Source organism: Saccostrea cucullata, unplaced genomic scaffold (genome assembly GCF_032062105.1).
Source record: "Saccostrea cucullata isolate Sc308-1 unplaced genomic scaffold, CSIRO_AGI_Scuc_v1 ctg109, whole genome shotgun sequence".
Classification (NCBI taxonomy): Eukaryota; Metazoa; Mollusca; class Bivalvia; order Ostreida; family Ostreidae; genus Saccostrea; species Saccostrea cuccullata.
In genome coordinates, this window is record NW_026931028.1 from 168,157 (window position 1) to 194,443 (window position 26,287).

Below are 26,287 nucleotides of genomic sequence, written 5' to 3' on the forward strand. Positions count from 1 at the left end.
ATTGATTATGCACTACCTTGCTTTAAAAAAAATAAAATACACCCCAGGACGTATGATAACTTAAGCTATTACTCTGAAAACAAACGATAATGTCATACAAGTTAGGCTTAAACAAAACTAGATAAGTGATTAGAACATGGTCAATTCGATCAGTTTTTCTTCGTTCTGATGGTGTGATACTGACGGCGATATCCATCTTATTCGTTTTTCTCTGACTGGGGTTCAGAGAGATATTATTTATAGCTTATCTAGTGAATATTATTGACCGCTAGCTTTCTCCTGTACAAGCTTTCGTGTTTTTCAACTTGCATTGAAGAAAACTTACGGAGGAGAATGAATATAGGTTTGCATTATCGCATCTTGTTTCAGACTTGGAATAACGAATGACATATATTAGATAAAAGGTTGTCATGGAAATGTATATTGAGATGTCTTTTTGAATTCCATGAAACTTTAGAAAAGTTATATAAGATTCGAATCTGAGAGAACAGATGTAAAGAACAGAGAATTTTTGTGATGCAATTCTGCTTTTGGTAAGTTTTCAAACCAGTTTTTTTTCTATTTATTGTTTAAATTAATCTTCATTTTTGTATTTTTGTCCTGTTGTTTAATTCTAAGGGGGGGTCTTAAGAGAGATTTACATTTGTGCAAACTTTTACTTAGAAAATAACTTCATTGTAAGAGACTGGATGTAGCACGGATCAACGTATTTTTATTTTTGAAGGGGCATATGAGTATGAAGGTAATTCCTGTTTCCAAATTTCTTTTGAAAAAGATGAATAATTTCATGACACCTTTTCAATTAAAATATACGAATTGCATATGAACGAGCTTTGACCTTAGATAAGAAAAGTCATTACCAGCCAGCGGTTACCTCTTTGTGTGTGGCACATGTAAACCGAAAAATACCGAGATCTTGTTAAGATCACGAAAAGATAAGTTGAAGTAGATATAGAGAAATTCAATATTTATATTTTAATTCTGGAATCTCAGTTATATACAAACGAGGCCTTTAATACCGACGTAAAATAAATGTGTATATCTACTTGCTTTTATGTTTAAAATTGTCTGTTTCACAGCGTAAACAATAACTCACAAAGACAGAAAGGTAAAATGGTTTTTGAGCTGTTAAAAAGAAATAATGTTAAGCATTCACATGGTTTGTGGACTTTGAAAAACAACAATTTATGAAATCTATACATTATTTCTTCACTTCACCTTTATTTACAGAATTTACCTCTCCATTCTTATTTAATATAATCTTAAACTAATCATGACTTGACTAGTTTTTTAAGTAAACGTCAAGATTCATGGTTTTTATTAGAATTTCTTTAAATTGACCAAATACTGGATTCTTTTAAAGCAATATGAGCTGCAACTTTGATGTCGGAATGTTTGATGCAAATTAAAATTGTATTCAACTACATGTGTATTTCAATTACAGAAAAAAAAAATAACGTTAATAAACCATATTTGCGACGCAACACGTATTTATGCCCTGTTCACACGGAGAGATTAATTCGAATTAAACGTAAGTTTACTGCGAATTAGCTTCGCTTAGCGTTCACACGGAGAATTTAATGCGAATTAGTTTACTTCGCATTAGTTTACTGCGCATTAAATTACTTCGCATTAGCTCCGTGTGAACGCTAAGCGAAGCTAATTCGAATTAAATTTTGGGGCATGCGTAATGGCAAAATTAACTCAAATGCATCATGCCGGTGGTCAACTTTAAGTACTTGTGCTATTTTTGAGTCAAAAACTAAGAAAAAATGTCTTAATCACTAAAATATGTCTCCAGACACTGTGACATTATGTCAAATGCATCTGCTTCTGCATAAGGTGACGTGATTTGCAAATGACGTCATAATAACCTTCCACACGCCTGACTGTTGAAGTAAAATTTTAATTCGCATTAGTTTACTTCGCATTAGCTGTCGTGTGAACGCAATTTAATTCGCATTAGTTTGATTCACATTAGTTTACTTCGCATTAATTTATCACGTGTGAACAGGGCATTATTAGCTAAGATTGAATCAAAATTAAATTATTGTCGTCTTGTACAATAATTATTTCTTATACAAGACTGTACATTGGATTGTATATAGAAGTCTTTCTTCTGCTTTATTTTTAGTTTAATTGATCACATAGGTTTAAGTTACATACACATTTTTCACATTTTAAGAGCAAAACAAAATTTTTCAGTTCATATTGCTTTAAACTGTTTAACCTAACAGCTAAATTTGACTCAATTCCTTTTCCACAGTTTTTTTATCGTATACTTTTAATTTTTTCCTTGTGTTTTATTCGGATTTTTCAAATGCCACAAAATCAAAGCAACTTTATACTAAGTAAAAGTATAAGTATATCTATCAAATAAACAATGCATAGAAGATTATCATAGACATATTCTAAATGTTCTAGACTTTATCAGACGTTTTTCAAAGATGCCAATCTCTAGGTGGTTTCTAACACCCCATTTATTATACTGAAGACAAATCTTCGCACATTCCAGAATAAAGTACACTAAAAAATTTCCGAATTCACAATAAATTTTTTTTTCATAATTCAATACTTGAATTAAAAAAAATATGACACAGAGACGTCGACTGTCTTCCAATAATTTTACAAAATGTTAATGGGCCTCGTCCAAGGCATAATTGATTGACAATAATTTGGACAAGTATAGAACTAAGTCCACAAAGTGACGAAAACTTGCAGCCTAATTCCTATAATCTCTCACGAGGACAAATGCCTGGTTGGTTCTAGATTACATATTGATCATTAGCTTAGTACGCACCGTTTATATATAGTGCTCTGACTTTAGGGTCCTTCTATGATTTTCGATGTCTTGGGTCTATATATGTATGTACAAAATCACAAGCAGAGTTTGTTGAAAAGATGACGTGGTGAAGATAACGAAAAGTAATCGATCTCAAGAACATCTTTAAACAATACAGAGCTGTAAAGAGAGCATAATAAGGGGCCCCTGGAAAGTTCAGAGATGGGTTTAGGTGTCAAGGAGGAGTAAGTATCTCCTGCAATCAACTGGTCACACCCGCCATGAGTCTTATGAACTGATCAGGTGGAATATTCCGAGGTCAAATTCAATATTTAACCAAAGATTATAAAGACTAAAGATATGAAATCTATTTATGTTATATCGTACATGCCACTAATCAGCTCTTCATGTATAAAATACTTAAAAATAGTAAAAAGTAATTAAACAACCATAATGTCAACTGTAAATGACAACATCATGAAACCCTTATTATGTTCCAATAGTCATCAAGTAATGGCATTTTTTTAATAAGATCAAATTAATCTAAATGATTGTACGTTTTGTAATCATATAAAGAATTTAGTTAATGGAAGCGGATTTTGAATATCAACGCATTATATCTATTTTACATATGATTTTATATTACAACCACAAAGTGTAACGATGAGGGTTTAATGGTTGTTATCTATTTACGTATATTCTAAATACAGCTTTTAATACAGGAAAAACCAAAATGTAAATAACTATAGAAAATGGAGAGGACTTTTTTGATTTTCAAAATGACGGATTCGAACAAACCTATTTTATGTAAGCAGCAAATTCAGTATGTATTTGTTTAGAAATATAATTAAAAAATATAAAAGCTCCAAAAAATTAATAATGTGGGAGGTTACTTATAGATACTAAATTTTAGAGGTGTTATCTGTTAAGAAAAAAAATGAAAAAAGGTTTTTTCTTATCCATAATTCAAAAGCTCAGATACAATTTCAGAAGTTCATACCAATAACGTCAGTGAGTTCTAATTCTAATCACTATTCTTCTCCATACTTAACTGATCACATTTCAGAATCAAGCAAAATGTGCCGAATATACAACTTACTGGATATTTTGTCTATTATACTATAGGAAAGAACATTTATTCATTGTAAATCTTTAAGGCAAGACGAGTAAAAAATGGGCAGTTTTGATTGACATACAAGAACTGCTGTTGCCGACGGAAAACCGTATGATTTTGTTCTTGATCATGTTAAGACTTTCCGTCAATGATTAAGGATTTCGAAACCGAATTCTTAATTATCAATAAGCCATCAAAGCTTTCACAAATTGTATTTGTTATATAAATGTCCTTATCATTTGTTTCTTTTTAAAATCGAATATAGATAAATTACATATATATAAACATTATCTACATCGGGCTGTAGTTTATGAATAAAATCTTATCTTTCTCTTTATCCCTCGATCTCTCTTAGTTCGTGACAAGGTGCAATTTAACCACTGTATGTCTGTTAGCTAATGCTTTTAAGGGACCTATAAATCGTGTCGATTCATTTAAGTCTTATTATCACAGATTGATTGCATTACTGAAATTCCAATAAATATCGTGTTATAAATTTGCTCCATGAAATATCCTTGAAGGTTACTTTATCTACTAAAAACTTAAAGTTGAATATGGTTCCTAAAAGTCAAAAGGTCACAAATAAATGTCTAGAAGTTTAAAGACATCAAAATAATAAAATAAGCCAAGATCAACTGCTAAATCAGATTCTGAATCCAAGGATTAATGTAAATAAGAAAAAAAGGACAAGATCCATGATATATAGAGTTCCAGAACCAGATCAACACTTCGGGGCATTTCTACAATTCCAGGGAAACGCTTTGACACAATTTCTGGGTCATGGTATAGACTTAATAAGCCAATAGAAATGGATTTTCCTGAGAAAAATCTTCTTGTCATTTTTATGATTTGAAAATTGATTTCCACATTCTTTTGTGTTTAGAAATCATGCCATCAGTACATAAATTAACAAAAATTAACAACAATTTCTAGAAAGTTGTCTTTCGCATATATAGTTTGGAGAACAGGTCTGTTAACAATATATTTGAATTCCCATGGGTACCAGTTGTGCTCCGAGACCTATTTTTGTATTCATACGAAGCAGAATTTGTCCAAAATCTTACACTTAAAATGAAGAAACCATTTCTTGTGGCCTTCAACTCGACATTTAGGTATATTGACGACGTATTGTCAGTTAACAACGGTTATTTCCATTGTTATGTCGATACGATATATCCCGATGAGCTTGAAATAAAAGATACCACAGAGTGTCTGACACATTGGTTTCATATTTAGATATTTCACTAAAAGGACGTTAATGTAATCTATTAACTAAGATTTATGATAAACGTGATGACTTAAATTTTTTAATGGTCAACTTTCCTTACTTGTACTGCAATATACCTTCATCACCTGCATACGGAGTTTATAACTATCAGTTGATTAGACATGCTTGGGCATGCTCTACGTGAACAATTTCTAAAACGAAGTAAGTTACTGGCAAAGAGTTGATGAAACAAAAATATCAGCAGTTTCGTCTACAGTAATTGATTGATTGTATATTGTTTAACGTCCCTTTCCTGAATTTTTCACTCATATAGAGACGCCACAATTTGCCGGTGGAAAGCTGCAAATTTGTTCTATACTCGGCTCTCAGTACCATTGAGCAGGGAGGTATCTTTTTCGTGCCAACACCTACTGCGACACGGGGCCTCGATTTAAAATGTTGTTCGTTGTCTCCATATATTTCATTCCATATTTGTAAAAGTAATGAGTTTCATAAATTAAATGTAAATTTGTTTATGTTAGAAAGATTCTGAAATTATTAATGCATTTGATAACAAGGTAATTATTTCGACCAAAGAATTTTCAGTGTGCTTACTGTTGAAAATCCTATAACAGGAACTAATCGTTCTTTAGTATCCTGTCTAATTTCAAAGCTGATGGCACTCAGAGTATGGTCTTGCGTACATAATAGATTTGGACACATAAACACCATAATACAGGCTACAATGGGATATTACCACGGAAATACATGTCAGCTGGCGATGGAGATGTCGATTTGGAAATTTATCAGTTATTTTTGTTATTTGACCTTAAACACTCTTAATCAGTAAAAACCAAGATGTGAAAAAACGAACTTTTGTTTATCTTCTTAGCCTTGTGTAATTAACTGAGCCATGTCGAGAAAAATATTGCACAAAAATCACTTTTTTTATTTGTTTCTATTGTAACATTTGTCATGTTAAACTTAACTAAAACACATTTCTGATCGTAATTTCTTTTTAAAAAAATTCTTTAAGGCTGCCCTTGGAATTTCCCACAAAATGCTCGGACAAAATAAGGTATGTTGCATCTAAAGAATTCCTAATAACATTTTAAACTTTATGTCCAGACATCGTAGGCAGGCGTGTGTTGAGAAACCACGACACCGGACAAACTCATCGGCATTATTTTTTCTTCTCTTTTGTTGGCTTATTTACCATCGACAGAAAAGCTTAGTTGGCACTCTATCATTTGTATGTTTGAAAACATGTATGCAATATTACTTATAAATATGATCAAAGGAAACATGTTTTACGGACAATACCTTTTGTAATTGTTCTTTGATGTTTCTTTTCTCTGACTAATTGTGCTTCTTTTCTGGAAGTGCCACATGCAATTATAAGTCTGATATTTTTTTGGCTGTAATTGCTATCTAATAATAAAAAGAAACTACTTTTGTATGGTTAAAAAATAAGATAAATATATGTCAATTAATCATATGTATTTTTAGCCCTTATGTTTCAAATTAAAATGACTTTGTCTGAAAAATACCTTTTGATCTGTAGAGATGGCTTGCGCCAATAATATTAAGACTGGCAAACTACAAACTTACTGGCTCAGAGTTTTATTTACATTGGTCTTTGAAAGTTCAAGAAGAGTAGTTCCTTGCTGACTTTGATTCAGAGTATTGTTCCAAAAGTTTCTATCAAACTTTAAGTGAATGTAAAGGTGGGTTACAAATCTTTTCTTAAATTAAACAAAAAAGACTTAAAGAAATAAAAAAAATTGAATTAATATTTAAACATATAAAAAGAAATAAAAAATTGAATTAATAAATAATGAAACAATTGAAGTTTTTGTCCTATCGATATGTAAATGATCATTTATTAAATCATTTCAAACAAATTGTTTTAAACAACCAGTATATGAATGTACATTTTAAAAGAATGGATTTGTTTAGCATCGACATTACGGGGAGAACTGAAATTAATCCGCGAATTTTGGATAAAATTCTTTTTTTTTTTTTTTTTTTGCTCTCAGCATTCCATTCAACCAAGGTCAGTTTATCCTCCGTACCCATAATCCATGTAGAGATATAATGCAGGATCAAACTATTTTTCTAAAAAAAAAACAATCTTTACTTATTTAAAAAAATATTCAAGAGAACTTTAAGAATTGTTTTAATTTTCAAAAGTCATTAACAACAAAACGTACGATTTTTCCACACTTAATACTAATTTTTCTCAAAATAAATCAAAAACTATTTTTTTATATCATAACAACTGCTTGTTGCTTGACGATGCTTGACATCGTAAAATTATTTTGTAAAAAAAAAACCCAAAACTACGAAAGCCCAGAAGGCTCATTCGAGATTCAAGTTTCGAAATACGAAGATCGAAATTCGAGTTTAAAATCGCATTAACCAATCAAAAGGCTCAGTTTCTCCGAGGTTCGAAATACCCGAAATAATCCATGTCAAAATCCAGATATCAAATGGTTCAACATTTGATTCTCCCCTATTATGTTTTATCTATCAATAAAAATATATTTATAACTTTACTTATTTTAAAAAAAGAGTGTTATATATAATAGAGAGGAAAGTTAAAGAATTGATTTTTTAATATTTCAATTTATATTAGTCTTAAATTAACAATACATATATCAGGAATATATATATTTTTGTATTGTCTACTTTACATAAAGGATTTTTGACATAATAATAAAGATATAAAAGTATTTTTAACAAAATATCATAACACTTTTTGACACTGAAAATGTTACTTTAAAAACTTGAAAGGCAATGTAGCCTTGATAAATATTTCCTATTAGAGGGAATACTCAGTACATAAAGATAAAGTTTTCAGTTACTTATCTTCATCTAAGGCTTTGATTTCTTGAATTAATTAACAATTATATATACAATACAGATTGCAAATATGAATTAGAATAAATGCAGCATTCATTTTATCTGATATCAAACAGTAGATTAGTCTAAATTAGCTGCAGAACTATAGCGTTATGGTTTTATCTTTATGTCTCTGACCATAGCGTTATGGTCAAAGATTAAAATATACTCGGATTTTATTTATCAAGGCTACATTGCTTTTTTAGAGTTTTTAAAGTAACATTTTCAGTGTCGGGAAAAAGTGGCAGGTGTGGCGGGCAGGGGTGGGGATTTTGTTAATCTTTAGTCACTATTTATAACTTTATTATTATGTCAACAACCCTTTATATAACGTAGACAATGCGAAAATATATATATATATTCCTGATATATGTATTCTATTTAATATTTTCATAATATAAATTGAAGTATATCTTGTTGATCAAAAATCCAATGAGTATTTAACTTTCCTTCTAATATATATAACACTTTTTCTTGCATTGTAATTTAATCAAATGACTCATTTGTTATAAATATATTAAACGATTTATTGATAGATAAAACATAATAAAGGGGAGTAATCAAATGTTGAACCCGCATTTGATTGGTTTTTATCGAATTTGAATGTTTTACCTCGAATATCGAATGAGCCTTTTGATTGGTTAATCTGGATCTATCTAACAGCTTAATTTCGAATCTCGAATTTTGAATCTCGTATTTCGAAACTTGAATCTCGAATGAGCCTTCTGGGCTTTCGTACAAAACATTCTGATTCTATACAAATTACTCTGAGGTTAAATGAGAAGGATGCTTGGGTTCTTCATTGACAACACTGATGTAGTTTTTGGACCCCAGGTCTCCCAACGAATTGTTGGAGAATCCCGATGAGCAATAATTACCTGATCTGTTTTTATACCTATGAAGTAGAGTTTTTCAGAGCTACAACACGAGAAAATGAAAACACTTGATTTAGTCATTTTGATATATCTACGATGTATTTTCAATTATGAATAGTTTTATTCATTTGTCATTAGATCCAAGTGAACTTTTAAAGCTAAAGACACCTTAGAGTCTGCAATTAAGTTTTATATTTGGATGTTTTATTGACTATAGAGGATAAGGACCATCTAGCAGCTTAACTGTTTGGCTAACAAGAAAACTTTTCTCTCTCCAACTCTCCTGGTTTATGTAGTAATATCCCACTATCACCTGTATATGGTGTTAACATCTTTAAACTTATTCGATACTTAAGAGCATGCTCCGAGTACGATCATTTTTTTTTAATCGAGATAATTTTTAGACCTTAGATTAAATACTGACTTTGACCATGAAATTTTCCATCTACCCGACAATTCATAGGGCTCATGGCAAGTTTGACTGATCAAAGGGGATCTTACTCTTCCTAGGCATCTGACCCCGCCTCTGAAAATCGAAGGTCCGTATCATTTACAGATGTGTATCGTTTATAGAATTTTTTTTTAGATCGATCAATGTTCGTTACCTTAGCCTTTTTTCATTTTTGAAGCTTCAAGAATTGAAATCTACAGAGTAAAAAATTAAATTTCAGTTAGGGCCAAGGGCCAAAACAAAAAGATTTTTTTGTTTTTTGTAATATTTTTGTCGCTTGACCTAAAAATCATTCTTAATATCAGTATCCACTTTTCATATTAAAATCGTGGACAAAGCGTTTTTCTCGAAAAATAATGGGTACACTAAACTTAAATTTTCAGCAAATGTTAATTCAACATATAAAGTACATATTATTTTTTTTATATAAAATATAGATCAAAACAAAGATATCATTATGCTTGAATGTGCACAGCGTACGGCCCCTACGGCGCACGATAAAAAAAACCAGGGTTTCATTAAAAAATGCACAAGTATTATTTCAAAATAAAAGTATCAAATACAAAAGGTAAAAAAGTATATCCCATTTTTAATCCACTATCTATTGTGTATTCTTTTGGAAATTTATATGGCATTTGCCTAATTTTTGGCAGTTTCACGAGCATTCGCAATGTGAAAGTGGTAAACACAAAACACGAAAAATGGGTACATTTGATGGCGTTACGGCGCACCGGAGATCAGTTTACTTTGATTTATATGTAGGCCCCTAGTAATGATGCCTTAGAGACTTTAAGGATATCCGATCCTCAGCCAGGAAGGATAACTCTTTAATTTATAATTTAATTCAAAAAGTCTTAAAATAAAGCTTGAAATTGAATTTTTTTCATGTAACAATTTTCATTGTATGCCTCTACGTATGATTCAATGTTCTTTAAAGTTTTAGCAAATGGTATTAAAAAAGTTGACATCTGTACCTCATAAAAGTAAGTAAAACTTGCATATTTATAAAAAATCATAGTTCTTTTAATTTAGCCTTAGTTAACAATGTTTATAAGCATGATTTGAAATGAGAAATAATTTACGGTGTTTTCTTTGAAAGGAACCACCTCATACACAATGCATTATGAAACGATGGAAGTAAGAAGGAGAAATATCAGTATAAAAATCATGCAATTAAAAGCCTGGATACCTTATTTTTATTTAAAATGCATTTCTTGATCAATTATCAATTAGAAAATATGCAGTAGGTAGTTCTAATCGCATTTCCTGAAAAATTATTTGAGAATTACTAATTTTCCCTATATAATATGATTAAATTTAAAGATGAAGTTTAAAGAAACACAGTGGGTAAATACATTTTACTTTGAGGATTTAGAGACATTTTTGTGAGAGTTTTCAATTACTCAGTGCGTGATTTTCAGAACCTGAGGATCGGATAACCTTAAATGGATACAGAAGAAATTTTTTTATAAAAATTTCACCAGATCTTTAGTATAAAAGTGAAATGGGAGATTTCGTAGCGAAATCTTTTTGATCGGTTCAACGGATAGAACAAAACATATGGACAAACAACTTTGGTAATAGCGTAAGACGCTGTCACTGTAAATAGTCGATACAAGATTGCCTATATATTAGTTGAATGATTGTGAGAATATTGTCCAAGACTTACTAAGAAATCTTCAGAATGTCCCATGTGTGTTCGAGATTGGTTCTTCGACTTTTTATGGAGTCATAAAGGGAAATTCAAGGATTTGCGTCAATGAAATTTCTAATTCTAAATGCAACTTATTTTAGCAAACAGGAAACGGGACGCTGCTTTAGACATCCGTGCACCGTAAGGCGATGCTCCACATTGCATGAAATCTCATAATTCGCTTATTCATGGATATATCTGTTTGAAATTTACTATGTATATTGATGAAATATGTACACTGTACTAAAGCTTATCGAATATTTTAGAACGTACTGATGATTATTTTTCACTCCTATGGTCGAGATTGGAAGTATTTTAAGGGGCTCTGAGAAATGCTGCAGAAACTTGAGATGCATGCATTAGCAATATTGCAACGAAGCATTCATTCTTCCAAGTCATAATTAGCTCCAATACATTGAGCAGGTGTTTGGGGATGGGGCCCTACCAATGAAATAACAAAGCAATCAAAGGAAGAGGACTCGGATTTCAGGTTCAATTGCCTCAAAGGTAAAAGGAATCTTATTCTTAAGTATAATTTGGTTGTATAATATTGAGTTCACCGTCCATCCGTACAGCTGTATATTATTAATATTTCATTTATCGTGAGAGAAAGAGAGATTATTATAATTCCTAGTACAACAAAAAGTGTCTTATAAACAGAATGCTAAGGTCCAAATAACCAAACCAATTAAAATCTCCACTTTAAGAGCTTTCAGACTCTTGGGCTCTTTAAACGGTCATTTTGGCTCCTCAGACTAGAAAAAGGATTTAAGCTTTGACCGAAGAGCAAAGACAATTTATAATATCGTCGGACACAATCTTAAGTTCTACACGTACTTTAATTCTTTACACGTAAAAAGCATGATGTGCTCGTGGTCTAACTTGAATAATGCTTCTGCTCCATAAATGGGCGATTAAAAGAGAAGAAATTGTAAATTGCTTGTCATAAATAATTTGCTCCAAAGCCACGTTAGCGGCACTTAGCATTCATTCTGGTCATTAACTGTTGGTCTGTAATATGGTAATATAGCCCACTTGGTAGTGATCTGTAACGGGGTTGGTTTTCGACGTCTAATACTAACTGTTTAAGTTGGTGAATAATTGGCTCTGAGCAAACTACTGGTTAACTGGTACGTACACCCACATTTTTGACACTGAAAACTTAAGGTTTCTTTACGAAAGCCCAGAAGGCTCATTCGAGATTCAAGTTTCGAAATACGAGATTCAAAATTCGAGATTCGAAATTCGAGTTTCGAGATTCAAGAAGATTAACTATCAAAAGGCTCATTCGAGATAGTTTGAAATACGAGATGCGAAATTCGAGTTTCGAGATTCAATATCCAGATTAACTAATCAAATACGGGTTCAACATTGATTACTTCCCTTTATTATGTTTTATCTATCAATAAATCGTTTAATATATTTATAACAAATGAATCATTTGATTAAATTACAATACAAGAAAGAGTGTTATATATATTAGAAGGAAAGTTAAATAATCATTTGATTTTTGATCAGCAAGATATACTACAATTTATATTATGACTTCTTAAATATTAAATAGAATACATATATCAGGAATATATATATTTTTGCATTGTCTACTGTATATAAAGGGTTGCTGACATAATAATACAGTTATAAATAGTGTCTAAAGATTAACAAAATCCCCACCCCTACCGGCAACACCTGCCAATTTTTCCCGACACTGAAAATGTTACTTTAAAACTTTGAAAGGCAATGTAGCCTTGATAAATAAAAACCGCGCTCGTTTTCCTAATAGAGGGAATACATTAAAATAAAGTTTTCAATTACTTATGTTCATCTAAGGCTTTGATTTCTTGAACTAATTAACAATTATATATACAATACAGATTGCAAATATAAATTAGAATAAATGCAGCATTCATTTTATCTGATATCAAACAGTAGATTAGTCTAAATTAGCTGTAGAACTATAGCGTTATGGTTTTATATTTTAGTCTCTGACCATAGCGTTATGGTCAAAGACTAAAATATACTCGGTTTTTATTTATCAAGGCTACAAGGATTTTGTTAATCTTTAGTCACTATTTATAACTTTATTATTATGTCAACAATCCTTTATATATAGTAGACAATGCAAAAATATATATATTCCTGATTATGTATTCTATTTAATATTTAAGAAGTCATAATATAAATTGAAGTATATCTTGCTGATCAAAAATCAAATGATTATTTAACTTTCTTTCTAATATATATAACACTCTTTCTTGCATTGTAATTTATTCAAATGACTCATTTGTTATAAATATATTAAACGATTTATTGATAGATTAAACATAATAAAGGGGAGTAATCAATGTTGAACCCGCATTTGATTGGTTAATCTGGATTTTGAATCTCGAAACTCGAATTTCGAATCGAATTTTCGAATGACTCGAATGAGCCTTTTGATTGGTTAATCTGGATCTTGAATCTCGAAACTCGAATTTCGAATCTAAAATTTTGAATCTCGTATTTCGAAACTTGAATCTCGAATGAGCTTTCTGGGCTTTCTTTCTGTTTCTTATAAATAAACAGATATTGTATGCTCCTTCTGATGATTGAAGAATACTAAAAACTTAAAATGAAGACAGAGGTAAAGAACTTTATTCGGTAATAACCAATATTTGCTTCACAAAATCAAACTTTGACGGAGAAATATTTAATTATGTTCTTAAACAGGGGAATATATACTGACTTCAAAACACTGAATATTTTCATTAGCAGTGACGTCATATGTTTGAAATGACGTCACAAAAATGACGCAAATTTAAAATTTCCATGATTTGTGCAGAAAAATGCATATTTTACGTCGATATTTTGAGTACAAGTCACCGAGCGCAGATCTGATCAGGCTCAATATTTTGATATTATGTGTAGAATGATAATATCAATTAAATATGTAAATATTGTTCCTGAGCAAACTTGTGCTCTATAAATTATAAAGCTAAAATTGTTGAAATTTTGTCCTTTTTGTCTTCTTTCTTAAAAATGATATAAAATCGAACTAGTTTGTGACGTCATAAGAACAAAAATTGTCAGTAAACTACTTTGAATCTATATGATCTGTTAATTTATATTTCTCATACAATTTATAAAATTCAGCACATTTCAAGAAATTTTCAAAATTTGACTTGTGTGGGGGCAAAGATATGCAATATACCGCATTTAGTTCTTTCAACAAAAGAGGAAACTTTCTTGCAAGGAATATAAGGTTAAAAGCGAGCGTCCCTCGAACTTAAAGGACTAACTTGTAAGAGCAGACTAAAGAGTTTGTTCACTTTATGCATAAAACAGCCCTGTAGATATACCAATTAATTGACTAGCATTCTATGTTCTATTTTAAACATTAAAGTAAAGTAGAGACTAAGTACTTTCATTTCCTATTAAAATTTTTCTCCTCACACTCCATGTTTTGGAACACAGGCTTTATGGAATTGCAATGTTCTTGAATTTTAATGTAAACAGGTATATTTGAGTACTTTAAATCAGAGAAGTAAAATAATATAAGCGCACACTCTGATTTAAAAAAATAAAACATGCAATTTAAAAATCATTTACTGGTTGCTTATTTTATATCAGAGGTTGAGCTCTGTATTAAATATTTTAAAAAATAGCTTTAAAAAATTAATTTGTTTTTGTTTTTGACTTTTTCAGCCTATGAGGAAATTGACGCATTTCGTGACGTCATAATACATTGACTAGCCAGAAAATTACGTATTTTTTTTATAGACATGCAATCACCATAGGTCTAAGTGATATTTAATGCATTGTTAAATATAATTAAGCAGTTTCAGTTTTTCAGAAATTCTGATGGCCAAAAAGGTCATAAGTGAACCCTCTTCTTTGAAATAAAAACAGAATATCCGTCAATTTTTCTTATATCTGAAACCTTACCAGAATTCTTTCGATACCAGCTTTCCAGCTATAATGATGAATACCCGGTATAACTGGTCCCAGCTATCGTTCAGTAAGTGCAGGTATATTGAAAGATACAATTTAAAATACACTTCTCTAAAATGTTTTTATATAAAAAAAAAATATGCACTTGGCCTTTCAAACTTTGTTAAGGAAATGCAACTAACATATAACGTCATTTGACACCACAATCTAGACAATGTCTCGTACAGTTGAGATTTGAAGAGGCGGATCTAAATTACAAGTGTAAGCTGTATACAGGTTTCTCGTGGAAGGTACCCTGACGGTACACCTGAGCTTGATTTAACATCCTGAACATAAAACTAAAGTCAATAGACTAACCCGTGAGAATAGAGAAGAATTGAAATGATTTGTAAAATCGTCAAGATTGTTTTATATGAAACCTTCGAAAAGTTCTTTTGATACATGCTTTCCATGAGATAATGGCGAATATAACTAACTTGGAGATATCGTGAATATTTCTGTTTAACAGAAAGCTTAAAAACAAAAGGTTACTGCATCGACAATGCCTTTCATGAAAAGTAAAAGATTGCACTAAGCCTATTAAGACTGCGTTATGGAAATGCAATTTACATAATTACGTAAGTAATTACATAAGTGACGTCAAAGTTTTGACTGTGTCCCATCCAGTTAGAAGTATGAAGAGGAGAATCATCTGTAGATGTGTATTAAAAAAGCTATAGCTATTGGCGATGCCAGCTCTCGAGAGGCGCTTCGCACTTCTCGTCACTGGGAGTTCTTAAAGGGGACAATATTGACACAGTTTAAGATGAAAATTTTCTAATTCATTTTTCCATTTTTTGTTCTTACAAATACTTAACTAAGATATTTTTAAATTAATGATTATCAAAAATTTGAATCTCAGTTGTCGAGACACAAATCAAATTTAGAGATCAAGATCTTTGTTATGAAAAAAGGGCCTGTGTCACGTTTTTGTTCACATACATGTAGGTTAAATATACTAATATGCAGATTTTTTCAAGAGATAATTTAATTCTAAATTCTAGTGATTTACTGAATCTTGTATTGATATAAATATGATATTTTCTATATGTGAACGAAAACAAGGCACGAGCCTTGAATTTTAAGTTCTGTATCTCCTTTGTAAATCAACAAATGATGTTCAATTTTTTCCTGATCATTTGAATAAGGAAATGTAAACATTAAAATTGGGTTTTAAAAAAAATTTGAAACTGTGTCCATGTCCCTTAAAATAACACTAGGTGCGCGAAGAGAAAACTCGGACTTTCCACATTGATCCAAACGATTTTCTCCCATTTTTAAATCCCAGTAGCCATTATACTCCAATATATTGCATATGGCGCCAAAACAATTTCTTGCAAAATCACAATTTTTAAAAAAAAGTAGACTAACTTTGATTTTAAGTACATGTATTTTGAGTATTGAAAATTATATATTTACTTTGGAAGAATGCAATATACGACGTCATGTGAGGTCTTGTACATGTATAAATATTTTGATGTCTTGGTGATTTTAAGGGACGCATCCTATGTTAAGAAGAGAATAGGCAGGCTATTGAATATTTAATGATACATCTCTATTCGCCCCAATGGTCGTGCCGTTAACATTTTATATAAATTATTCTATTGTGATGATTCTTTCAAAAAAAATGCCAATAAATATAGTATCATTTGATAATGAATCAAGTTAAGTAGCAAAACTGTCAACATTCGCAAAGACGTTTTAATGATTGTTCAATAAATACGTAAATATTGTATTATATAAATCCGCATTTTATGATTATATAAAACAAGGAATTTCATTTGCAAGTTTTCCTCCTGTCATCTTAGACATAGAAATTGACACTGTGCCCCATAGGTAACTCCCTTATAGTGATAAAAATAATCCAAGAAATCCGCTCTGTATGGCGTGATTTGGAGAAATATCTAGAATTGTTTTAGTGTTATAGTACAACTACAGGCGATATGGAATTGGAGAAAAGAAGCAGCATTGAATATTCTTGGAAGATTTTCAAAAATACAGATTGAATGGTTGGCATTAACATGATCAAAAAGGCCGTCAATGGCTAAAATAAACATATTACCATTTTTTATACATATAAAATTTGTTGCCCTTCAGTTTTGTGTGATATCTTTATGAATACAGGCATGACATATCCAATTAATTGAATTTTTATAAAGAAAAACACATGTTTTGTACACAATCTGCGATAAATTATCGCAAACTAAGGCAATAAACTCGTCCATGTTAAAATCACTCAGATATCAAACGAGATTGTGATTGATAGATGTTTTTTTATACATGATTGATGACCGTTTCTTGCTCTCCTATAGCAGAGTAACAACTCATTATGTTAACTCTTGACTGAACGTATTAAACTATAAAAATGAGAAAATAGTATGAAAAATAATTTATTTTCATTATCATTTTAGAGAGTTTAGTCAATTTTATTGAAGAAAGGTCTATTTTTAACTCTTTTTGACATATGTACTGAGTCAGTTATCTCAGTTTTAGATCTAACATTCATTAGAAAAGAAAACGTTTTGTTTTGGTTTGATTATCTAAAAAACAAAAAAGTGATTTATGAAATATTGGTATATTTATGTGCAAAATGCAAGAAACACATTCGATGTCATTATGCATTCTTATAATGCCAAGATACTCATATTTTTGCCACTCCAAACACTCCTAATGATTCAGATATGTTTACGTAAGGGGTGCAAAAGTATTTTCTTTGTGAATCAATGTGTGCACTAAGATGTATAAGCCACCTGCGATAGGGTTTACTGACTGGCTAAAACATCAAAATGTTAGAATACCCACTTCATTTGTTTGCTTATAAAACATGTATGAGTAATTTCTTACGCTAAGGCTACGTTAGCTTCATGTATAACAAATAAATGAAATATGGAGATAACTAACATTATTCAAGCTCAAAAATCACTTAAACAATACAAATTTGGAGCAGAACAATCACGGACCTCTAAAACATCAGAGATGGTATCAGGTGCCATGGATTAGTGAGCAACCACTGCCGACTGGTCACATCCGCAATTTTATCCTTGTCATTATCGGGAAATAACGGGAAAAAATCCGTGGCTAATTCTGTTTGTAAATAATGGCTTATAATCAACAATAAGTATTAAAAGGTGAGTCATAAGTTGACTTAATGATAAATTGAACTTGCTGACATGGTTATTGTATCGACAAGAAATTATAACTTTAAACGAGATATCTGATTCTTGTTTCATCAAATTCTTCACCAATAACTAATTTATATATTGTTCTTACCCAGAGCATGCGCTTGCGTATGGAATCAACTGAAAAATATAAACCCCATATGCAAGTGATGAAGGTATATTGCTGCAGTAAGGAAAGTTGAGAATTTAAGGTTATCATGTTTATTATAAAGCGAGGTTGTTATATTACCATTACCATCTTTCTCAAATAAATTATCTAAACATGAAACAGATGTGTCAAACTCTGTGTATCTTTTATAAATTTCAAGCTCACTGGGATATATCTTATCGATATAAGAATGGAAATAACCATTGTTAATTGACAATCAGTCTTCAATATATCTAAATGTTGAGTTGAAGGCCACAGCAAGTGTTTTCTTTTCACATATAAGATATATTTTGGACAAATTTTGCTTCATATGAATACAAAAATAAATCTGCAAATAGAAATAATCAATTTTGACTAACAATATGTCGTCGATATATCTAAATGTTGAGTGAAGGTCACAACAAATAGTTTCTTCTTTTCACGTATAAGATTTTGAACAAATTCTGCTTCGTATTAATATACAAAAATAAAACTGCAAATGGAAATAATCAATTTTGATTTACAATACGTCGTCAATATATCTAAATGTTGAGTTGAAGGTCACTGCAAATGTTTTCTTCTTTCACGTATAATTTATTGAGAGAACGTATCAATACATATAGTTATATGTATCGTATAAATATTAACATGTACATATATTTGGGATGGAAAAATAGATTGATTGATTGATTGTATATTGTTTAACGTCCATCTCGAGAATTTTTCTCACTCATATGGAGACGCCAACACTTAATTGTCGTTGGAGAGATGCAAATTTTTCCCTATACTCGGCACTTAGGGCCATTTTGCAGGGAGAGATCTATTTCGTATCAGCATTTATTGCGACGCGGGACCTCGGTTTATAATATTATAAGATTTTTGTTGGCTATATATCTCTAGTCGATGAAATAAAAAAAATAGATATTGAAAACCCACCTGTGAATGTTAATTCGTTTCAAATGTCAAAAAAATAAATGTGGCCCTTTAACAGTTTTCCATTTAATTTTTTTATATTTCTATTGTTGTATTGTGATAGATTTTAAGAAAAAGCTTTGAAGCAAGACAGAGAATGCTCTCCCACAAATTTAATTTGACATGTTCTATGTGTTCTTGAAAAAAGACTTTTCAAAAAAATTAATCTTAAAAATAAAATTTATGTGTAATCTTCATTTGTGGCCTTATCCAATTCCTTTAAGTTTTGAGGAAATTTGAATCTATAGTGTACGCCCTTGCATATAAGAACGATTTATTACATCCCTGCTATTTAAAAGAAAATTTATTTAAAATTCTTTTTTTTTTTAGATTTCATTTTGATTATTTAACATGACTGACGTGTAAAGATCTAGATTTGAAGTCGTTTAATATATGAAGGCATATCTCTAAATGAATGAATAGTTCTCGATTGGGACATAAAACAAGACACAGTCATCATTATTCTCATGGAAAACATCTAATTCCATCAAAATTGATCCAGCGTTAGGATCGGGGCATGGTTTTGAAAAAAAGGATTTATAAACATGGTTATGAAATTATTCATATAGCGAGTAGTAAGCAATAACTTCAACGAGCTTCAGATACAATAACAACCAAAAGAAAAAAAAACATTATTTACATTGGTAGAAAATAATTTTTATATTGATAATTATCTTTTGATTCGAGTATCATTTGAAGCCTGAGTTCTCTTTGATACTTCGGTTTGTTATATTAAGCTTCTGTGGGCTTAACACGTAGAAATTTATTTATCCGCAAGTGTCAAAACAGGGGCACATTTAAATGCGGAAGTTCTTACATCGGCCCTCATCAAACTCAAGCTGTAAAACATCGATTTCTCTCCGCAGTTGAAACAGACAGCTGTAAATTTTCAATCACGTCAAAAAACGTTTCCAAAGTTGACAGCAACCTCATAAGTTACTTTTCAAAAGCACAGATACGGGCAAAACATAATATCAAATAGCGATGAAAAATAGCCTGAAAGAAATGGGAAGGATATCATTTGATATATTGATTTAGCTGTGAAAATGTAAAGTATTTCTGTTGATTGATAAGTTAGAACATAGTTTCAGGGGGGAGGATATATTTGATTGAGGAAAGTCTTCTAAAATCATTGCAGAGGAATTTTTTAAATATATTTCTTTTTCTTCGCTAAATATATTTAATCAATAGATGTACTCATCATTTATTAATGAGGGAGATGTTTTAAGTTAAGGTCCATCCATAGGGCTAAAGTTAAAACAACGAATATCAAATTTATCAAATATAAAAAAAGGTTATTTTCATGGTTTAATTTGAATGAATAATCGTCCTTTGCTTTCCCAACGGAAAAAATGAAGGTTCTAAAGAGTCCCTGGGATGTAGTTGTTTGCAATTGCTAGAAAACAACGCGCTTAAACGCCAGTCTAAGAAATTTCAAATGAAGAATGATGGAAAACAATTTAATGTAATCTACTGCTATTTATTTTGTAATTGGTTTAAGACCTTGTTATATTATCTTAATAAAAATATTGCTAGCGTGGTTAGAATTTTTTTCTTTCCATTTGTACAAAAAATAGAACAGTTCGCAGATTTTGTTTTGAAAGTTTTGCGTGAGAGAAAATTCAAACTTAATCAACTTTATACTAGTATTTATTTTATTTTAATTCATTATTCGTAAGCGTTGCAACATTCATGTAGTGAAATTGCATTAACTTTATGATTTGTTCCTTTATATTTATATATTATTGAAATTTTTGAAGAAATATTTTGTACCTTCATTCGTTCGTTATATTATAGACGAAGCCAGCTAAATTTTCAAAAGCATGTTTTCATCATTTTGTCTACTCAAGTCAGTTTTCATTTTCCTTACGTACCGTCTGTTAGAAGCCATTATCCATTCTATATAGTTAAAATGTGTGAAATGCTAAGCCTGAGTGAAAAGGATTCACTTTATGTGTTAAAAGATCGAGTGGTCGCCAGTTTAACGCCTCGATACAACGGTAATTTTTTGTTTCTTCTTGATCATAGAGATGTAAAAATAGTTTTTTGTTTACACGGGTGAGCGTAGGTCATTGGTGCTTTAATTTTGCATATGATGATACCATGTGCTCTCTTCGATATCTCTCCCTCTCTTAAAGAATATTTTATTAGCAACATGCAAAAGAGATTCAATCGTAGTGCTCGCATCTTCATTTTTCTATTTTACATGTCGTTGATCGTCGAAGGTTAACTTACCGTTATCAAGATGGAAATGCTCCCTCGCATCATGCATCTACAAGATATTTATCGATCCAATAAAATTTCTGAACGAAAATACTTAAATTTTATTTAAACCTTACAAAATGACGTTTAAACATAAGAAATCAATTTGTTTAGTCAACTTTAAATAAATATCCAATAAAATCTTTGTTGTTTTATATGCTAGAGAATCTATATTTGTGCCAGGAAGGCTGGCGTTTTTAAGCCAAACCACCACAGAGATAATACATTTGATAAAAAAAAAAAGGTTTCTGAGCAATTTTCAAAAGAGTGCTTTCTGTGCATTTTAGGATAAAACTTTGTATCTATATTTTGACCATTTCGAAAACATGGTTTCTTAATAAAATAATTTAGAAATTCATTTTGCAGGACCTTGCTAATTAAAAGAAATTTGCAAACAACCAATATATACTGAATCTTTATTTAGAACAGCAACCTTCAAATTCCTTAGCAATTTCTTATTATTTATTGCAACGTTAAGCAAACAATTGTTTCTAAAATAAAATTAGAAAATTCATATTTCAAAAACTATTGCTATATTAAACTATAGTACTATACACTTCTTTTAATCTTCAACGGAAAAAAAATGTCCTTTTACCTGCCAATCCTGTAACGGATCGATTCAAAATATGAAGCACTCCACTGAAAGGAAAAAAAAATGTCGCCCTAAGGTATTCTTCGATTTAATTTGAGAAGACGGTCGTATTTGGCGCAGCTTTACCCAAATCAACTTGATATGAGTTATTGTAAAATTAATATATATTACTTTATTGTTTTTATGTATGTTTTGTTCATCACAGTCATGTGGACCAGTCGTAAGTTTCTTTGACCGGCATATTTTATTTGGTTTAGAAGTATCTCATTTTCTTTATTTTATATTAGAATCAGGGCATTGTTTGGAAAAAAACTCAAGTATTTGGAAAAACGATTCAGCAAATGCCCTTTACGTTTTGCTTTATTGATTGGGATTTTGTTTATCAACTTTTGGGAACATTGTTTTTTTCACGGTTTTGATTAATAATCTTTTTTTTATTTGTAGACAAAGTCGTCAAAAGCATCAGTTATTTCTTGCAAAGTGCAAAAAAGGAAAATCCCTGATAGTTTTAAATGATCGATCTGCAATTGTGGGAGTAAATATGGACCGCAGTCGGAAATGACATTGAAGTTTACCTCATTACCATTGGATCATTATCTTCTGTATTTTTTTGTCCCAAAAAGGAAAGTGTGTAATTATACTGGAGAAAGTAAGCAGTAAATGTCCTTTCAAAACAGTCACCATGACAGTTTTTTGTGTTTAGATCGATGATGTTTCATAACCTTTTTAATATATACCATCTTGCATATATACTTTGAAAATTATGCAGATCGGATCAGATTGCGATCTTGATTCCTTTCTTCACTTTACTTCCACCCAAGAGATCGAAGGATCGCTATCTACACCTAATGACAGATTCGCAGATATTTTTTGAAGAGTTCGAGGAATTGAAGCGAGAGGTGTCGAAGATGACTCTTCCTGTGATGGACGAGTTGGACAGATTTTTAAGTGAAACAGATAACGCGACTTTAATTTTGCTGTTCAACGAATCCTCACGAGGGAATGGACCGGGTCTTTATTCCTTCACCGATGGACATTCCTCACATATTTTCCTATTCATTTCCTTTGGTATTTTAGTTTTTGCGTCTTTTATGTCGAATATATTTGTCTGCTGTGTCATCATTCGAAATAAGAAAATGCACACTGTCACCAATATGTTCATGCTGAATATGGCTGTATCTGATTTGATTTTGGTACTTCTAAATGTGCCTCTGAATATTGCTAGACACATCATGGACGAATGGACTTTGGGGAGACCGCTGTGTCATTTGCTGAACTATTCTTTAATGGCCTCTGTTTACGTGTATTCCTTTACCCTAACAGCTATAGCGTTAGATAGACATCGTGTCCTTCTCTATCCCCTCCATCCAAGAATTACCAAGAAAGAATGCATGGCTGTCATGGTCCTGATATGGACACTTTCGTTTATACTAGCCATACCGTACGGAATATTTACTGAGGTAGGATACGTTGATATTGTGTTTACTCGCATACAACGCTGTAAAGCCAGTTATCCTCATCCTAGTGGAACATGGGAGCAATATGTCACGGTATTTACTATCAATTTACAATACATTTTTCCACTCATTATAATTGGTCTGGCGTACTGCCGTGTGGTACATAAACTTTGGATTCGGACACACCTTGGAGTTGTCACGGAAGTGCAACGAGTCATTCAAATCAATGCAAAGCGACGGAGTATTAAATTGCTAATTGCCGTTGTGGTGGTTTTTGCTATATGCTGGATGCCACTTAATTTATACCACATTCTGACTGATTTCCATCCGGACACGACGGTGTTTTACTATAGTAGCACTGTGTTCTTTATCTGTCACTGGATAGCTATCAGCAGTACGTGCATCAATTCCGTATTGTATTGCTGGATGAATCCAACCTTCCGCTCCCAGCTTAGACCCATATGTTGTGGGGGACCTCCAAGAAACCAATTCGAACAAGATTACTTCGACGTTTACCTACAGAATGTTACATCACGACAGAATGTCCGATATTGTACTGTGAATTCCACGTCCTCATCAGACGGCCAGCGTGCTGAACGAATGTTGACGAAGAAATTCTCATACAAGATATCATTTAAATCAAAGGTGAAATACAACGAAACCTATCTTTAACATTATCAATTTATAGCTATTGCTAAATGTTCTTGCTCCACATATTTTATTGTATAAATGTTATAAACATGTTATAAAATGTTTTCATAAATTACAGATTTTGGTTCATCTTTTTTATCAAGCATTGCATTTACACACCTTAAAAAAGGTCGTTTTTTTCAAAGAAAATACTGAATTTCATTTCATTTTTAGACTTTATTTTTTCCTGTCCATTAAAATAAGCAATTTTCTGGCAATTTAAATTTTAATGACATATCCTAATATAAAGTACGTGAATAAAACCTTTTTTCAATTCATTTTTTAATGTCCATGAAAAAATAATTCAACAAATATAAGTTTTATTGTCATTTTTGCCTCACAAAAGCTTTTTGATCCATTAAATTTCTGATTGAACATTGTCAGGCGTCCATAAGTCTGGTTTATTTGTTTTAAGTATTTTTGTGTTTCTGTAAGCATGTACGTCCTGTAAAGCTGTCTCTCTCTCTCTCTCTCTCTCTCTCTTTCTTTCTCTTAATTCACACGACTCTGGTTGTAATAAATAAATGATCAAAAGATGTTAAAAAATAGATACCAAAATTGCAAACTTTCTTTCTGTGTTTAGTTTAAAACAAATTGAAAGAAACAATATTCCCCTTATTATAAAAGAGTTAAAAGGAAGTTATAAATTTTATCAATCATACAATGTATATAATTACAAAAAGGAGAACAGGACAAAGGCAGAGCCCCTTGGAAACATAAAAGTGTTTATGAGGAAAGGCATTCCCCATAGATTTGTATTAACCCCCGTGAACGGAGCAAATGTAGTCAAACTTAACACAAAACAATGACCCAACAATTGAAGCATATGTCAGTCAAAAGTTGACCTCATGATGGGCTGTATATTTATCGGTTCCCTCAAACTTTGAATTATGTATTAAGTATCAGAATCAAAATATAGTTTTAAAAATGTTACAAGTGAAAAAATACAAAAATAAAAATGTGAAAATAGGAAGTCTTTTTTCTCATTTGTCAATTGTAAAATTCGTTGAATATTTTTATTCTGATATATAATCAAAACTTTATAAAACACACCCAAAGAAGGTTTATTTTACGAATCTTAGTGTTTTAATTTAAATCCTCGTTATTGCTCATTTAAAATTCTCCATACACATTTTGTGTGTATTTTGTACCTCTCAAATTTGTTGATGATCACTCAAGAATTAATATTGTTCTGATATCATGATAAATTTTACTTCAAGCGACAGTTTTAAAAGGATAATTTTAGCTGGTGTTATACTAATTTTAATAGTCCATCTTAGATAAAGATACATTTCCCAATCAACAAACACTGTCACATAGTAACTAAAACCATTAATTTGCATTTAACAATCATCAATAAGCAACCAGTAATAATTTACTAATAATTGACAGCAAGTCGTTGGTATTAAAAACTAAGCATGTTGGTTCATGATGTCCATGGAACTACGGTTATTACAAAGCTGGTAAATATCACGAAAGGATGTGTTACCTCAATAGATTTATCCATAAATGTCCTTTATATAGGCATTAATCGATTTTTACATTAAAAAAAGGGATAATCAATAGAAGGAAGGTCAATGATACCCTTAAGTATTCCGTTACAGAATCTACTTTCATAACATTATTTAAAAAGTATATTTTACATTAATTGTACGCATTTTGAGGGGCTTGAAATATATGTCCCGTATTAATAATGATTTTTTTTCAACATTTTTAATATACTGCAAGTCTTAATAATAAGTACACGTTATCTGTATTCTTCAAAAGTCTTCATTGAAAGTGCATAGGTTTGGAATATATCTCTGTTCACAATGCTCATATGAAATTTCCATTCAGACACTAGCATTCTTTTGTGGATTTGAAAGGTTATACGTAAGTTTTTACTTGTAAAAATGTAGGTGTTTGACAGTCACTTGTTGCATATATATAGGACTTAATTTTACCACAGCATAAAACGTTATTTCGGACACCCTCGTATTTTATTCAGTTATCAATCATTAAACACCTTCTTTA

At 31.0% G+C, this 26,287-nt stretch overlaps 1 protein-coding gene across 2 annotated transcripts; it reads left to right on the forward strand.

The window, feature by feature from the left end:
- Window positions 1-234: 234 nt before the first annotated feature.
- Window positions 235-24,292, forward strand: LOC134231074 (G-protein coupled receptor 83-like). 2 transcript variants are annotated; one of them, XM_062712973.1, is made up of 3 exons: window positions 235-533; window positions 11,450-11,533; window positions 22,572-24,292. In XM_062712973.1, exon 3 carries the CDS (start codon window positions 22,976-22,978, stop codon window positions 24,254-24,256), a length of 1,281 nt encoding a protein of 426 aa, XP_062568957.1. In that variant the 5' UTR covers window positions 235-533; window positions 11,450-11,533; window positions 22,572-22,975; the 3' UTR covers window positions 24,257-24,292. The 2 variants fall into 2 exon arrangements, with proteins under 2 accessions (XP_062568957.1, XP_062568958.1); XM_062712974.1 differs by lacking the exon at window positions 11,450-11,533.
- Window positions 24,293-26,287: the final 1,995 nt, after the last annotated feature.

Bases quoted from the DNA above. Each gene is read 5' to 3' on its own strand.
- LOC134231074 (XM_062712973.1), top strand. From the start codon at position 22,976: ATGACAGATTCGCAGATATTTTTTGAAGAGTTCGAGGAATTGAAGCGA.